The 17897-nt window shown below is 49.9% G+C and overlaps 1 protein-coding gene across 2 annotated transcripts in view; it reads right to left on the bottom strand.

Annotated features, from left to right (window-relative positions):
* Positions 1-17897, bottom strand: part of Ercc1 (ERCC excision repair 1, endonuclease non-catalytic subunit) — a 36751-nt gene that overhangs the window by 8410 nt on the left and 10444 nt on the right. For both annotated transcript variants that reach the window (XM_057761672.1, XM_057761673.1), the window contains exons 2-4: positions 4862-5141; positions 4354-4465; positions 813-1028 (exon numbers count right to left, since the gene is read on the bottom strand). In XM_057761672.1, the coding sequence (XP_057617655.1) occupies positions 813-1028; positions 4354-4458 (321 nt within the window). In that variant the 5' untranslated portion in view covers positions 4459-4465; positions 4862-5141. The remainder of the gene's footprint in view (positions 1-812; positions 1029-4353; positions 4466-4861; positions 5142-17897) is intronic.

Here is a 17897-nt window from a genome sequence, read left to right as displayed (position 1 = left end):
CCACAGACATCAAAATCCTCCATTATCACACACCACTGGGTGTGGCTGCACACACCTTTAATCTCAGCACTCAGGAGACAGAGGCAGGCGGGTCTCTGTGAGTTTGAGGTCAGCCTGGTCTACATAGTGACATAGTGAATTCCAGGCCAACCAGGTTACATAGTGAGAACCTTTCTCTAAATAAATAAATAAATAAATAAATAAATAAATAAATAAATAAATATGGGGCTCATTTGGTACAGTGGCAACAACAGTAAAATGCAGCCCTTCGTGGGGGTTCCCAGCACCCACACCAACAGGCAGGCCTCGTGCTTAGGCAGAATTTCATCGAGTACTCTCCCTATAGGTGCTGACTAAATGAACAAACCTGGGGTGAGGAGCTGAGTGAGACAGCCCTAGCAGGCAGAGCTGGGGCACTCTCAACCCACAAACCATCAGTGAATGCATGAATGGTGAGGTACCTATATGAAGGAACGGATGACTTCATCAGTGAAGGGATATGTATGCATGCATGCATGTATGTATGTATATACATATATATTCACATAAATGAATGAAGAAACAGGATGCATATAGGAATTAATGCACATAAAGGAATAAATGAATGCATGAATGGCGGAACCTACATACAATGAAGGACTGCAGGAAGGAATTAAGGAATGAAGTGGTGAATGCATGAATGAAGGCATGAACGAACAGTATTTGTGAGAAGAGAGTGTGTGAACCTCAGACCACTGATCCGCTGATCCCACACTAACCCCTGCAACAGGGTTTCCCACCAGGAACCCCCAGAGCTCCATCTCCTTGCTCACCTGCCGCGGGCTCACCAGGATACTATTGGATTTGGCTCCTGTTTTCAGGGTCTGGCTGGGGTTCTCTCCCTTCACAGGTTCAGAGCCTGTGTGCCCTGTGGCCCCAGCCCCTCTTGGAGGCTGGGCAATGGCATACTGGGCGTATGTCTGAGGAGCCACTTGGGCTGAGCTTGCTGTAGTGCTGGGGTCTCGGGAAGATCTGAATAAGGGCTTGACCTGTGGAGAGAAAGGAAGGGTGGAGGTTGCAAAGGAACACTGGAACCCCCTCCCTCCTCTGACTCTCACCCTTCTTCCAGATGTGTTAAGAACTCAAAACAGGCTGTTGGCTTAGTGAGTGCCTAGGCATGCGCAGAGCTCTTAGTGAGCCCAGCAGAGTAGTGTCCACGCCATCCTAGCGCATGGGAAGCAGAGGCAAGAGGATCAGAAGTCAAGTCATACTCACTCACACGGGAAGTTTAAGGCCAGCCTGGGCTACCTGAGACCCTGTCTAAAAGAAAAATAAACTGAGTTGTGATGCGGGAGGTCTGTCCCTGCAGCCCCACAACACTTGCTGTGTGAACTGCCCCTGCCTGATATTTATCACCATGTCTGACTGAGACTCCTCTCTTCTTTCTTAAGATTGACTTGTTTTTATTTATGTATGCCACTTACAGGCATGTGGGCTGCCTGGTATGGGTGGATGAACGAAACTTGTGTCTCCTGGGAGAGAAGAAAATTCTCTCTTTTTTTTTTTTTTTTTTAAGACAGCAGCAAGCACCCTTAACAGATGAGCCGTCTCTCCAGCTTCCATATTTCCTTTAAAAATGTTTTGTTTTGGGCCGGGTGGTGGTGGCACACGCCTTTAATCCCAGCACTTGGGAGGCAGAGGCAGGCGGATCTCTGTGAGTTCGAGACCAGCCTGGTCTACAAGAGCTAGTTCCAGGACAGGCTCCAAAACCACAGAGAAACCCTGTCTTGAAAAAAAACCAAAAAAAAAAAAAAAAAAAAAGTTTTGTTTTGCTTTCGAGACAGGGTTTCTTTGAGTAGCCCTGGCTGTCCTGGAACTTGTTCTGTAGACCAAGTTGGTTTTGAACTCACAGAGATCCACCTGCCTCTACTTCCTGAGTGCTGGGATTAAAGGCGTGTGCTACCACTACCTGGCCCTACACTGAGTGTTTTGCCTGTATGTGTATACGTGTACCATGTACATTCCTGGTGCCCTTAGCGTTCAGAAGAGGGTGCTGGATCCCTGGAACTGGAGTCACAGCTGGTTGCGAGCTGCCATGTAGGTGCTGGGAACTGAACCTTCATCCTCTGCAAGAGCAGTCAGTGCATTTAACTGCTAGGTCAATTGTCCAGGACCCCGATTTCCCTTTCTTAAAGTATAAAAGCTTTCAATTCTTTTCTTTTTTTTTAAAAAAAGATTTATTTATTATGTGCATAGTGTTCTGCCTGCATGTGTCCCTGCAGGTCAGAAGAGGGCACCAGATCTCATTATAGATGGTTGTGTGCCACCATGTGGTAGCTGGGAATGGAACTCGGGTCTGGAAGAGCAGTCAGTGCTCTTGACCTCTGAGCCATCTCTCCAGCTTTCAATTCTTTTTTTTTTTTTTTTAAATATTTATTTATTATGTATACAATATTCTTTCTGCGTGTATGCCTGAAGTCCAGAAGAGGGCACCAGACCTCATTACAGATGGTTGTGAGCCACCATGTGCTTGCTGGAAATTGAACTCAGGACCTTTGGAAGAGCAGGCAGTGCTCTTAACTGCTGAGCCATCTCTCCAGCCCAGCTTTCAATTCTTAAATGTCAGATGGGGGCCAGGGAGATGGCTCAGCAGACAGTAGCTCTTTTTTTTTTTTTTAATATTTATTTATTATGTATACAATATTCTGTCTGTGTGTTTGTCTGAAGGCCAGAAGAGGGCGCCAGACCTCTTTACAGATGGTTGTGTGCCACCATGTGGTTGCTGGGAATTGAACTCAGGACCTTTGGAAGAGCTCGCAATGCTCTTAACTCCAGCGCCCCCAGACAGTAGCTCTTGACAACCTAAGCTTGATGCCCAAGGGCTACGTGGTGGGAGGAAAGAACTGACCCCCAAAAGCTGTCCCCATCTCCACACAAGTGCCATGCATGTCAAGTACACCCTGACACATAGACACAGAAAATATAAAGACAAAATAACAACAAAAAAAAAAATGTGAGATCCAAATTTGTACCTTGACAATCCAGAGACTGGTCATACAAAACACGTCGCAGAGTTACTGTGGTGAAACACACGTGTAATGCCCTAGTACTTAGGAGATGGAGGCAGGAGGATTGCTGCAACTCCTAGGCCAGCCAGGCCTACATAGCAATGCTCTGTCTTTAAAAAAAAAAAAAAAAGGAGGGGGGATTGCCGCTGGAGAGATGGCTCAGCAATTAAGAGCACTGGCTGCTCTTCCAGAGGACCTGAGTTCAATTCCCAGAAACCACATGGTGGCTCATAACCATCTGAGATACAGTGTCTTCTTCTGGCCTGCAGGCATACATGCAGGCAGAATACTGTATGCATAATAAAACTTTTAAAAGAAAGAGAAAGATGGGGCTGGAGAGATGGCTCAGAGGTTAAGAGCACTGACTGTTCTTCCAGAGGTCCTGAGTTCAATTCCCAGAAACCACATGGTGGCTCACAGCCATCTGTAATGGGATCTAGTGCCCTCTTCTGGCCAGCAAGCATACAGACAGAACAATGTATACATAATAATAAATAAATCTTGAGAGAGAGAGAGAGAGAGAGAGAGAGAGAGAGAGAGAGAGAGAGAGAGAGAGAGAGAAAAGAAAGGCTGGCAAGATGATTTGGTGGATAAAGGTGCTTGCCACCAAACTTCATGACCTCAGGTCAGTCCCCAGGCCCAAACCGACTCTCACAAGCTATCTATCTGACCGTTACAGGTGTTCCATGGCACATACCCATACATATACACACGCCATAAGGAAACAGTTCAGGGGCTGGAGAGATGGCTTAGCAGTTCAGATCACTGACCGCTCTTCAAGAGAACCCGCGTTCCATTCTCAGCACCAAAACACTATCTCTCCAGTTCCAGGGGATCCAATGCCACCCTCTGGCCTCTGCAGGCCTACATGCATGTAGTACTCAGACATATGTGCAGGCAAAACATCTACACACATATAAATAAAATTATATATTATTATTATATATTATATATATTAAAGTAGGATGGCCCATTGCTGCAATCCCAGCACTTGAAAGGGATAGACGGGAGGATCAGGATTCAAGGCCAGCCTCAGCTACGTATAAATTACAAGGATAGCCCAAGAAATATGCAATCCAATCTCAAAGGCCAAAACTAAACAAAAACCATCACTGGCCAATGGCTAGCCCTCTTTTAACCACCCTGTCATCCCGTTTTACAGAAGGGGAAATCGAGGCTTTCAGAGGACAGCAGGCTATTTTTCCAAAGTAACCCAAACCTCAAAGTTCGCTAAACTCACACCGTGATCCCAGGGATCTCTTACTGTCCCCTTTACTCCCAGCAGCCCCCAAGTCCTCGCCCTTACCCCTGCAGGAGGGATCTCGACTTCCTTCAGTGGGATAACAAACTTCTTCTTAGTGGGCGGCCCCGAAGACCGCGGCAGACTTCCCTCGTCCTTCCCAGTGTCCATCTGGGGCCTGGGAGGCGTGAGACACCGGCGTTGGCAATTCCATCTTCCAGAGGGGATTCCGTTTATACCGGTGCCCCCCAAAAGATTGCCAGGTTCCTAAAGCCGAACCCGTGGCCCCGCCCCTTTCAGCCTTCCCACTCCGGATTGGCCCACGAAGCCTCTAGCCCCGCCCAACCGACCTATTGCCCCGCCCCAAGTCGGTCAGGGATGGTTGGCCCCGCCCCCAGAGGCACACCTGGACGCGCTCGCCCCGCGCGGTTTCGGCCTTGTCTTAGCCTCAGCAATGATTGGCTTCTTCCTCTACCAATCATCAGCCCGCAGCCTCCCCTCCGCCCCCGCCCCTCGCCCCCCACCCCTCGCCCCTCGCGGCCTTACCTCTGGGTCTCAGCGCTGTCAAACTCACCTGCTCTTCCCGAGGCCCACAAGAAAGCACAAAGGAAATAGAGTCGACACACCGCCAGCCCGGCCAGCGCGACCCCCGGCTGGCTTCACTTCCGGCCGCTCTGGCCCTCCGCTCGTCTCGCTGCTCCCTGGGGGAGGTAGCGCGGAGAGGAGCTGTCTTCGCTCTGCTCTCTATGGTCCTGGAGGACCGTGGAAGTTTGGGCCGGAAAGAGGCGTGGATCTTGGTACCTAAGAGTCTGTGAAACCATGTGGTTCTGTTACAAGGCCCTGTTGAGCGCTTTCTGTGATCCCAGATTCCAGACAGGGTTCAATGAAGAAGAGATCAAACGAGAGAGGGGGAGGGGAAAGGGAAAAAAGAAGAGAGAGAAAGGAGGCGAGGTATCAAAGGACGCCCTCCCTTTGCATGTGGGCTGACTTGGTTTGAACCTCAGCCCACTCACGCTGACTCACTCAGCTAAGCCATTCCCCACCTGCGTGCCAAGCAGCGGCTGCTAGTGACAGCTGTGACTTCCCTGGGGCTTACAGTCCAGTGGGACAGTCAGACGTGGTCCCACCCAGCAGAGACTACCTAGAGTGGGCAGGGCCGGGATGGAAGAGTCCAGAGGACAGTGAGACCTGGTTAGGGCGAGCACCTGATCCAGCCCGGGTGTCAGAACGGGCTTCCTGAAGGAAGGGACATCTGAGCCCCAGACCTGGGGCCCGGTGGATGACTTAGTATTACTCACTTCCTGAAAGGAGAATTTCACCCTGTTCCCACTTGCGGTTCTCGGATTGCTAAGGAAATAGGGCATCGTTTTGTGAATTTAATGGTCTTATATGTTCTACGTTCTTGCTCATTTCCTTTGCCCATTTTTTAAAGGTTGGCTCATATCCTTTGCCCATTTTTTTCAAAATGAGCAATTCAATTCAGCAGTTTGTAAAATTAAAAAGGGGGAGGCAAAGGAGATGAGCATCTTATTACTGCCCATTTAGTGGAGGAATGCTTGGGTGTCGGTTCTGTTAGTCACTTCCATAGAGTGTTTCCTCCCGGTTCACGCTTTGGGAATTCTCCGGTTTTGCATGTATTTACCCAACATGTCCTACACTTTCCTTTGGTCTTGGTGGATTAAGGGAGGACATGCCTCAAGGTTATATAACGTGTAATCCGCTATATATTTTAAATGTTTTCCTTTTTATGCTGTGAGCCACTGAGCCACACCCCAGCCCCTCACTGGGGGATTCTAGGCAGGGGCTCTACCACTGAGCCACACCCCCACGCCCTTGGAAATATGATACACAGCAGAACATATTAACAGTTAATAGCTGGGCATGGTGGTTCATATCTTTAATCCCAGCACTCAGGAGGCAGAGGAAGGCTGATCTCTGAGTTCGAGGCCAGCCTGGTCTACAGAGTGAGTTCCAGTCAGAGTTACAAAGTGATATCCTGTCTCAAAAAAAAAAAAAAAAGTAGCCCTACCAGTACAGGAAAGGAAAAGGGCTGAGCGGCCACCGATCAGAGTGTCCTTCACAAGCCTGGCCTCAAGAGGGCGCGCCTGAACCGTGTGTTGTGTGAAGGAGCCACAGGAACCCAGCTTTTGCAAGGCGAGTTCCCACTGTGCTCCTTGGTTTCTCACTGGAATCATTTGCTGAAGTAAAACAGCAGTGTGTGGTGGCATCCATCAGCATACCTTTAAACCCAGCTCCGAGAAAGCTGAGGCCTTGTGCTACATAGTGACTTTCAGTCCAACCTGTGCCACAAAGCAAGACCCTGGGGAGAAAAAATAATCCAACACTGACGTATCGGTGCACGCCTTCAATCCCAGCACTCGAGAGGCAGAGACAGGCGGATCTCTCTAAGTGTGCAAGGCCAGTCTGGTCTACAACAGTGACTTCCGGATCAACCAGGGATACATAAAAGGACCAGGGACTGGAGAAATGGCTCATCGGTTAAGAGCACTGATGCTCATTCTTCCTTAGGACTCGATTCCCGACATCCACAGGGTGGCTCACAACCATCTCACACTCCCGTTCCAGGGGACCTCCACAGGCACCAGGCACACAAAACCCTCATGCACATAAAACAAGATAGAAGTCCGTGCCATTTTTTTAAAATTAAGTACCAGTTTACGTGTCTCTGAATCCAAATGAAAACTCAGAGCGTGTAGAATCCTAACTCAGTTTCTCCCACGGGGGAAAAAAAGAATCCCAAGCCTTGAGCCTGCAACTCTCAGGTCTACCACCAGGGGTCGCCGGCGCCCCGCTAAAGGATTCCCGGGCGAGTTGGGCTGAACCACGCGGAATGCTCAGGACCCGGCGAGAAGGCGATGCGCATCCTTCCTGCAGCCAACCTGCGTCCCGGCCGCCCACGGCTGTGACTTTGAGTCGTTTGCCTTAGTCAAGGGCGGGAAAAGTTGTTCTTAGTTCTTCATCATTCCTAAGTTTGCTTTCTCTGTTCAATTTGTGCACTGAACCTTGCATGCCCAGATCCAGAGCCTCCCACTCCTGGTGCTTTGAGTTCAAATGATCCCACTTTCCTCACTCAGCATCCGGGTTCAGCTCTCCTCCTGAGCTTGTTCCTCCTGTATCAACTTAGGATGCCCTCTGCACTCCAGAAGGGATGGAGAATTGAGGGGGGGGGGATGTGCTTGGACCAAAATGTAACTGGACAGCTGGAGACCCTCAAAGGTTCCGCCCTCGGCGGTGGGGAGATGCGGGGGGAGGGGGCGTGGGGGACGGGACAAAGTGACCAGGCCGACGTCCCCACCCTCCTCTAAACTTAGCTGTGGTGACGGCGATCGCGGCGGGCTGGGGACGCAGGGGGCCCGAGCATAGAGGGGGGCGGCTCGCCTGGGCTGTGAGATCCTCTATTTATAGTGCCCGGAGCCCGAAATAGCGTGGAGCAGAGCGGCCGGGATGACGTGGGAGCCGCCCGGGGCTGACTCACCCGGCCCGGAGTGGAGGCCCCAGGATGGGGGACAGTGGAACATACCGGACCGGACCCCGCGCCTTCATGGACATCTCTTTTACTAGGCCATCCCAATGTGTCTGCTGGGACTGGCAGTGGATGGATAGATACACAGCAAAAGATGTCTGTAGCATGGGACACTGCAGTTGGATTAGCGGTAGGATTTCCACCAAAAAAAATTTCTACCAAAGGAACTGAACCAGGTATGCGCACCTGCTTGTCACCAGAAAGAGTACTGAAATAGTTTAGAGTTGGAGGTATGGACACACTGACCACACACAGCCATTATTCCATAACGTGTCTCCTATTCTATTCCCCGCCTCCTCCCTCCCGCATGTTCCCTCTGCCTGGAATGCTTGTCCCTGCTTCCAAAGACTTGAGAACTCATACACTTAACTTTAGAGCACCGTCCCTCTGTGACCTACTGGCCTGGGATAAATGAGTTGTGCTCAGTGTAGCCAAGACAGAGATAAATATAGATTTCATTTAGCTGATTAGCATGGATTAAAAAGTGTTGGCAAGAGGAAAAAAATGGATCCAACAGCAGCTTACTTTCTGTGCTGGCAGCAGGTGCGATGCGCAAACATGGCCCAGGAGCCTGGTTACAGCCCCAGGAGGGGCACACTGCGATGATGCTTATGGGGGCAGTGGGCACTGTGCTGCCTACACCTAGGCAACCTGGTCCCGAGGTCATGCAGGTCCCAGCATTGGGGCGTAGGGAGCCCAAGAAAGGTGTAAGGACATCAAAATGATTGCTGTGCTCATACTTGGGAGACTTTATTGTATTTTTCCTGAGTTTAGTGGAGCCTGGATGGAATCGCAGCAGACCAGACACAGAGGTAAACGTGAGGAAGAAGGGTGATGTCTCCCTGAAGCCCAACTGGATGGCAACTTGCAAGGACTTAACAATCCTAAACCGCGTGTGGAGACCTGGACCCATATGCTAGCCCTCCAGGGTTTGAGGCCAGAGGACAAAAAGTTAGAGGCCAGCTGGGATATTCAGCAGGGCTCTGTCTTAATAAAAATAAAACAATGGCTGTAGAACAGCTCTGTGTTCGATCCTCCACCATTACATAAACCTTGCATGCTGGTTCAGACCTGGGTGGAGGTTGAAAGATCAGGAGTCCAAGGTCATCCAGGGATACTTAGGGAGCTTGCTGCCAGCTGGGCTACCTGAAACTGTCTTAAAATAAACAGTTAAGTAAGAAAACCAACAAGGGGGGCTGGAGAGATGGCTCAGTGGTTAAGAGCATTGCCTGCTCTTCCAAAGGTCCTGAGTTCAATTCCCAGCAACCACATGGTGGCTCACAACCATCTCTAATGAGGTCTGGTGCCCTCTTCTGGCCTTCAGGCATACACGCAGACAGAATATTGTATACATAATAAATAAATAAATATTTTTTAAAAAAGAAAACAAACAAGCAGGCTGGGCAGTGGTGGCGCACGCCTTTAATCCCAGCACTTGGGAGGCAGAGGCAGGTGAATCTCTGTGAGTTCGAGACCAGCCTGGTCTACAAGAGCTAGTTCCAGGACAGGCTCCAAAGCCACAGAGAAACCCATTCTCGAAAAACCAAAAAACAAAAAAACAAAAAAAAAAAACAAGCAAATACTACTATGCCCTTGTTTATATCTATAGCATATTAAAAACATCAAAAATGGGCTGAAGAGATGGCTCCGTGGTTAAGAGCATTAGTTACTTTTCCAGAGGCCAGGTCTAATTCTCAGTGCCCACATGACAGCTCATACCTGTCTGTAACTCCAGTTCCAGGGAACAAACAATAAAAATTCGGCGACAAATATTGGGGTTCAAGCTGAAGATCAGAAAAGCAAATAGCCAACCACTAGCGAGACCTTTTACCTCTAACAAATCTTCAGAGTGAAAGGGCGAGCGAGATCCTGTCTCCGGGAATCCTCAGACCACACTTCAGTGAGTTCCTTTCTGCCTCTTCCCCTTTATATTCCTCTCTCTGCCCAGCTATATCTTCCTGTCTCCACCTCCCTAGTGTTGGTATTAAGGTGTGACTCCCAAACACTGGGATTAAAGATGTGAGCTACCACCACCAGATCTTTTTCTGGATCGATCTGTGTAGCCCAGGGTAGCCTTGAACTCACAGAGATTCTTCTGCCTCTGTCTCCCAGTCCTGGGATTAAAGATGAGTGCCACCACTCCCTAGCCTCTAGTGGCTTAGCTTTGCACTCTGATCTTCAGGCAAACTTTATTTATTAAAATACAAATAAAGTATCACTACAGGACTCAACACCAGTGCCCATAAAATAAAAACAAATAAGTTACAACATCAAAACTAGCGACACCTTCTTAAGACTTCTGAAGAATGTTATGTTTTATTAAACTGTACAGCACAGGCTAGCAAGAAATTTGTTTACTATTATTATTTTAATAAGTTGTTACATGTCCCTTGTATTTATCCATTTTCTTTCTTCTTTATCTAGAGACAGAGTCTCTCTGTGTAGTCCAAGCTAGCCTGGAACTCACTATGCAACCCAAGTTAGCCTTGAGTTCACAGAGATCCATCTGCCCCCTGCTTACCAAGTGCTGGGCCTAAAGGTACACTTGGCCCAATTTCCTTTTATTTGTTTAACTCTTTTTCTTTCAAATTTGTGTGTGTGTGTGCAAGGATGGAGGTCAGAGAACCAGTTTGTAGAGTCATTTCTCTCTTTCCATTTTTACACAGCTTCCAGGGATAGAACTCAGGTTGCCTGGCTTGCATGGCAAACACCTTTGCCACTGGGCCATTTTGCCAGCTCAGCTTCTCTCTCCCTCTTTCTCTTTCCCTCTATCTCTGTCTTCTTCCCTCTCCCTCTTTCTCTCTATCACCAGTGTCTAACATAAAGCAGACTAGCCTCAAACTTAATATGTAGCTGAAAATGACTGTCAACTCCTGATCCCCCTGCCTCCACTTCCCCAGGGAAGACATATTCAACCACCATATCTAGTTACACAGTGCTTGGGACTGGGAGGAGACCCAGGGCTTCAGGCATGCTCACCATATCTGGTTGTGCAGTGCTGGGGACTGGGACCCAGGGCTTTGGGCATGCTCACCACATCTGGTTGTGCAGTGCTGGGGACCGGGACCCAGGGCTTTGGGCATGCTCACCACATCTGGTTGTGCAGTGCTGGGAACTGGAACTGGGATCCAGAGGTTGGCTCATGCTCACCACATCTGGTTGCGTAGTGCCGGGGGTGGGGACTGGGCTTTGAGAATATTGGTTCAGCTTTCTATCCACTGAGCCCAGCCTGGGACTTTAGAGGAATAAACTGAGGTGCAGAGGGGTTAAAGTCACAGCTGAGTGGGTCCAGGCTGATACCAGAACTAGAGCAATCCACAAGACTGTGGTCTCCTGTCACTCATAACAGTAGGCCACTACTGCCTCTGAGATTATTATTATTATTAACTGATGTTTGTGATTTCTACATTTCTCTGGGAGGGAAACATGTATACAGTATTCATATGGAGGTCAGAGAACAACTTTCAGAAATGTTTCTCCTTCCTTCCGCCATGAGGGTCCTGGACATTGAGGTCAAATCATCAGACTTGGTGACAAGTGTCTTTACCAACAGAGCCAGCCGTCTTGCTATCCTGGTGACTTTTTGTATTTAATTTTACCCAACCATCCATTCATTCACTAAGGATAGGGTCCCTTGTAGCTCAGCCTGGCCTTAACCCTTGCCCTTCTGCCTCACAACCTGACCGGTGTGACTGGCATGGGCCATCAGGAGTAGCTGTGTTTTGTTTTGTTCGCAGCAGGGGCTCTCTATATAGGCCAGGTTAGTTCAGGAATAAACTAAATCCTCTCAAAAAATATCAGCAAGGGCTGGAGAGATGACTCAGTGGTTAAGAGCATTGCTTGCTCTTCCAAAGGTCCTGAGTTCAATTCCCAGCAACCACATGGTGGCTCACAACCATCTGTAAAGAGGTCTGGCGCCCTCTTCTAGCTGTCAGGCATACAGACAGAATATTGGATACATAATAAATAAATAAATAAAGCAATTTAAAAAAAAATATCAGCAATACACGTGCCTCGGTTTCCCAGAAGGTGAGGTCATATGTGGGAGCCAACATACTTGGCTTGAGTGTTAGGTTTCTTTTTTTTTAATATTTATTTATTTATTATGTATACAATATTCTGTGTGTATGTCTACAGGCCAGAAGAGGGCACCAGACCTCATTACAGATGGTTGTGAGCCACCATGTGGTTGCTGGGAATTGAACTCAGGACCTTTGGAAGAGCAGGCAATGCTTTTAACCACTGAGCCATCTCTCCAGCCCGAGTGTTAGGTTTCTTGACAATTTTACTTGTATTAGGAGGCAGCAGACACGTGCATGCCACAGCACACATGTGGAGGCTGGAGGACGGCTTCACGGAGGCAGTGGGCACGTGCACGCCACAGCACACATGTGGAGGCTGGAGGACGGCTTCACGGAGGCGGGGCACGTGCACGCCACAGCACACATGTGGCGGTCGGAGGACGGCTTCATGGAATCAGTTCTCTCCTGTGTTTACAAGGGCTCCAGGATCTGCTGCTGGTTGTCAGGTTTTCGAGGCCAACCCCTTTCCCTGCCAAGTCATCTCATAAGCCAGAGTCTGAGGTTTTAATTGGGTTTGCTTCTCCTCCCCACCCCACCCAAAACAGGGTCTTGCTGTGTGGCCCAGATTAGGCAGGAACAGGTGACAATCAGTCATCTCTCAAGCTCTTGAGAGCTGGGTGAAGCTTAATTTTTATTCACAAAATGTACATAAATGTGACTCTTTTGAGAATATTACAGAAACTTAATACCCTGAGTCCCCAGGAGGTGTGGCTCAGTGGTAGAGCCCCTGCCTAGAACCCCCAGTATTGTTACTCCTGATGCACCTTATGTGCTTGCTCAGTGTGGCTTGGTACTCTTTGGGGATGCAGCTGTGGAGGAGGCTCAGGTGTTCTTTGAGATCACGAAACTCAAAGAACAAGTCATACCAAAGAACGCGATCACACCAATCGATGGTGGCAGGATGAGTCGGTGAGGCCTTTTCAGCAGCGTCTCTAACAAACTAATCAAACACCAGTGAGGGCCTGAGTGTGTGGCTGATGGTGCAGCGCTTGTCTATCTCGCTGAAAGCTCTGAGTTCCACCCCAGCAACAGAACAAAAAAGAAAGAAAGAAAGAAAGAAAGAGAGAGAGAGAGGGAGGGAGGGAGGGAGGGAGGGAGGGAGGGAGGGAGGGAGAGAGAGAGAGAGAGAGAGAGAGAGAGAGAGAGAGAGAGAGAGAAAGAAAGAAAGAAAGAAAGAAAGAAAGAAAGAAAGAAAGAAAGAAAGGGGCTGGATGTGGTGGTACAAGCCTTTAACCCCAGAACTTGGGAGCCAGAGGCCAAGGAATCTCTGAGTTCAAGGCCAGTCTGGTTTACCCACCAAGACCCCATCTCAAAAGGAAATAAGTACTAGTGAATAAAGGCAGCTCAGGAGAGCAGTGCACCCCTGCAACCCTAGGACTCCGGAGCAAGAAAGGCAAGCGCAGATATTCAAGGCCATCCTCCTTGGCAGGCAAGCTGATCTCTCCAGCTTCTGCCATCCCATCCACCCATCCCAACCATCCGAGGGAGACCCCCAGAAGGCTCAGTGGCTGTCCTCTCAGGTGTAGAGACTGAGCTTCCATCTCGGGTTTGCTCAGCATTGGCTTGGCTCCCTCTTGGGCCAGGGAGCTCATGAACCCCAGCCTTCACACGCTGCTCCTGAGAAGCTGAGAAGCGGAGGCAGCTGGCTTAAAGAGGCAGTCTCCTGTCACCCGCCACCGCTCCGTGCCTAACTGTAGGCTGAATGCCTCCACCACAAATGCTCACCCTAACCCTAGAAGGGAAGGTACTGTTTGTTCTCGGAAACCTGTCCTGCCTCCCCCTCCTCCTGGCCACATGGGCGTGGAAGCTGGGGCTCCCTTCTGTCAGCGCCACCCAACTCTGCAGGAAAGGCTCCTATTCCACACCTCTTCCTTGGCTTCAGCCTATCTTTTTTCAGGCAAATTCAACCCATCCAGGCCCAGTCCAGGCCTCTGCCTGCCTGTGACCACGATTAGTTCAGGGGTGGGTACTTGACTCTGTTGGGGCTGTTGATGGCTGAGGCAGAGGGCTTGGACAACTAGGTACCAGTTTGGAGGGCATAGTGAGCGCTTTTCTAAAGTAATCTTAACATGGATGAAATAAGGGCTGGTGAATGTGGCTCAGTGGGTAGAGTCCTTGCCTAGCAACCATGAAGTCCTGGGTTCCATCCCCAGCACCAAGTGGCACACACCTGTTCTGTAATCACTTGGGAGATGGAAGATAGAGGATTAGAAGTTTGGTGGCTCAAGCCTTTAATCCCAGCACTCAAGAGGCAGAGACAGGTGGATCTCTGTGAGTTCCAGGACAACCTGGTCTACAGAGAGAGTTCCAGGACAGGCTCCAAAGCTACAGAGAAACCCTGTCTCAAAAAGCAAAACCAAAACGAACAACGAAAATAAAACAACATGTATTTGAATCTTTGGTTTCTAGTTAGTGGAACTGTTTGAGAATTAGGAGGTGTGGCCTTGGAGGAGGAGGTGGCTTGGAGGAGGTGTGCCACTGGGAGTTCAAAGGCCCAAGCCAAGCCTGTCTTGTTCTCTCCTCCGGCAACTTTTGTCCAGATGTGAGCTCTCAGCTACTGCTCCAATGTCATGCCTGCCTGCCTGCCTGCCTACCAGCCTGCCTGTTACCACACTCCCTGCCATGATGGTCATGGGCTCTCACCCTTTGAGACTGTGAGCAAGCCCCCAATTATCCTTCCTTCTCCACGTTGCCTTGGTTACGGTGATCCAACACAGGGATGGAATGGTAACTAAGACAGATCTCCAGGACTCACACGGGGACTCAGCACCCTCTCGTCCTCCTCCTCCTTGGGCACTGCACAACGGTGGTCCGTATACATATATGCAGGTCCAGTAGTCATACACACAAAATAAAACAAATTATATCAAAATACATTCAGAAGTCATCCCAAATACTATGCAGCCCTAGGGACTCGAGTTTAACCCCCAGGATCCAGGTAAAGATGAGAGGGAAGAAGTAGTCGGGCAGTGGTGGCGCACGCCTTTAGACTCCACACTTGGAGGCAGAGGCAGGAGGATCTCTGTGAGTTCAAGGCCAGCCTGGTCTACAGAGCGAGTTCCAGGACAGCCAGGGCTACACAGAGAAACCCTGCTTGAGAAACACACACACACACAAAAGGAAAGAAAGGAAAGAAGCAGCTCCACAAACCATCCCCTGATCACCACACACACGTGACACCTGTGTCTCTCAGCGTGCACGTGAGATACAATAATAAATAATATGGAGAGCATGCCTTGGGGAGTCCCAGAGAAACAGGGAAATGGAGGCAGTGACTTCGTGGCATTGAGCTGTGACCAAAGCTGATCATCATTTTCTTCTCTCTTTCTCCCTTCCCCCACTCTCTCTGTCTTTACTTATTTGGTAAGCCAATACATTTCCTCAACCGGTCTGCAGCCAAGGCTGAGATATTCCTAATTAATCCCTTGTTTGTCTCCAAGGCGGGGACAGCATCATAATACTCTGCATTATAGCTGGGACCCTGCGAGGCCCAGGCTGTTTGGCCTCTCTGCATCTCCTCCAGGTGCTTGTTCAGCCTCCCTCACAAGGCAGGCTGTCTGTGGTGACCTGGGATATTCACCTCCATGCCCATAGACATAGACTGAGCCAGACCCTGGCCCAAAGCTTCTCCTTGTGGTCCTTGCTGGCTGATGGGGCCTCTTAGCAGTTCTTACAAAGCGCTGTGGGTGAGGTACTGGGGTCTGTCCATGTCCCATACCACAAACAGCATGAAGGTTAACACTGCATCCCAGGGCCAAGCCTGGCACATAGACAAGTCATAAAAATGTATATTGAGGATTCGGCAGGTAAGGTATTTGTCACCAAGTCTGACCATCGAGTTCCATCTGGGGACCCACTCCTCAAAGTTGTCCTCTGACCTCCACATGACTTCCACAGCTGAAAGGTCATGCAAGATAAACAAACAGGTTTGGGTTTCTTGTTTTACTGCTCTCGCTCTGTGTGTGTGTGTGTGCATGTGCGCATGTGTGTGTGCATGTGCGCGTGTGTGTGTGCATGTGCGTGTGTGTATGAATGTGTGTGCTTGTGCGTGTGTGTTGAAAAGAGGTCTCATTACAAAGCCTCTACTGGCCTGTAGCCCGATATGTAGACCAGGCCAGCCTTTCTTAGCTATATCTGCCTGCCTCTCCTCCTGAGAAGACCCCGGGGAGCAGGGGGCTTCTGGGACTAAAATGTGTGCTGTCCTACTTGGCAAATAAACTTTTTAAGTGTATGATGAGCCCATCGAGATGGTTCAATGGGTAAAGGTGCTCTTGGAACCCATGTAAAAGCTCACAGGCTGTGTACAAGTGCACACACACACACACTAATTAAAAAAACATAAAAGCCACTTTTAATGGTGTAAGCCATCCCAGCACTTGGAGGTCAGAGGCAGGCAGATCTCTTGGAGTTCAAGGCCAGCTTAGTCTACATAGGGGGTTCCTGGCCAGCCAGGCAGCATAGTGAGACCCTATTTCAAAGGAAGGAAGACACACACACACACATACACACATACACACACACACACACACACTGAGACATAGACAGGCAGGGGAGGTGAGGAGGGAGAAAGAGACAGAAAGAGACAGAGGGAGAGAGGGAAGGAGCGAGGAGGCAAGTAGTCAGATCTCTGTGAGTTCAAGTTTATCCTGGTATGACCTATCTCAAAGAGAAGAGAGGAGAGAGGGAAAGGGAGAGAGAGACACAAAGAGAGAGACAGAGGAAGAGAGAGACAGAGAAATACACACATAAAGAGAGAGATTCAAGCCGAAGTTGCAGGATGCTACCTTGTAGTTAGCCCATTAGCCACACTGCCAGCACCCCTGGGGCGCTGGGGGTTCGGCTTGCCTCGGTTTCCTCCTTCCGCGATGCCCGTGCGTGGAGGGCCCCCTCCTAATTGCGCCCGGGGCTCCTGGAAGGTTCTGCGCGACGGTGACTCAGGCGCGTCCCCGGCTCCCCGGGCGCGCACGGCCTCGGCCACCCGCGCGCGCGGCGGCTCCATTTTTACCCGAACGCCGCTAAAAATAGTCACCGCGCTGCGAGCGGAGCCCGAAATAGCGGCCGCCTGATAAGGCAACGACGACTCAGCGCTTCCGGCGAGCGGAAGGCAGCCGGGAGGCGGCCCCGCGGTCACTCCGGCCAGCCCGGATCTGCTCCCCCACCCCGTCAGTCAGATCCTGGATCTGTCCGTGCGACCTCTGCACCCGTCCGTGCATCGCGGCCCCGTGGCGGTCGCGGGGCCCCGGGAGGCAGCCAGGCTGAGCGCTGAGAGAGGGTCGGACATCTTTTTGTGTTGGGGTGGGTCTCCTGAGATGGCCTGAGCTGGGACTCACCCTGGGCCTGACTCGGGCCCCTTATTTATTTTTATTTTTGTTTATTTATTTGTTTATTTGGTTTTAAGACAGGGTTTCTCTATGTAACCCTGGCTATTAAGGAACCCGCTTTGTAGACCAGGCTGGCCGTGAACTCAAAGATCCACTTGCCTCTGCCTCCCGACTGTTGGGTTTAAAGCCGTGTGCCACCACTGCCCAGCTTTCGTCATTTTAAAAAATATTTCCTTGTTTATCTTTTAGACAGGGTCTCAAACATGCAGTCCTGACTGGCCTGGAACTTGTTCTGTAGACCAGAGATCCATCTGCCTCTGCCACCTCACCTGAGTGCAGGTATTAAAAGTGTAGCATGCCTGAGTATTTTATTTATTGGCTTTAAAAGATTTTAAATATACACTTATTTATTGTGTATGTACACTTGTGGAGGCCAGAGGTTAAAGTCCTATCTTCCTCAATTGCTTTCCACCCTGGAGCTAGCTCACTGTTTGGCCAAACCGGCTGACCATGGAGCGCCAGGAATCCTCCTGTCTCCTCCCTGGGATTAACACTGTGTGCAGCCACACCCTGCTTTGAACTCAGGTACTCATGACCAAGCCCTTGATGTACTGAGCCTTCTCCCCAGTCTCTCCAATCCACACTTTCTTGGGGGCGACTTGC

This window comes from Chionomys nivalis, chromosome 2, assembly GCF_950005125.1.
Source record: "Chionomys nivalis chromosome 2, mChiNiv1.1, whole genome shotgun sequence".
Taxonomy (NCBI): Eukaryota; Metazoa; Chordata; class Mammalia; order Rodentia; family Cricetidae; genus Chionomys; species Chionomys nivalis.
This window is presented reverse-complemented; position numbering and strand designations above follow the sequence as displayed.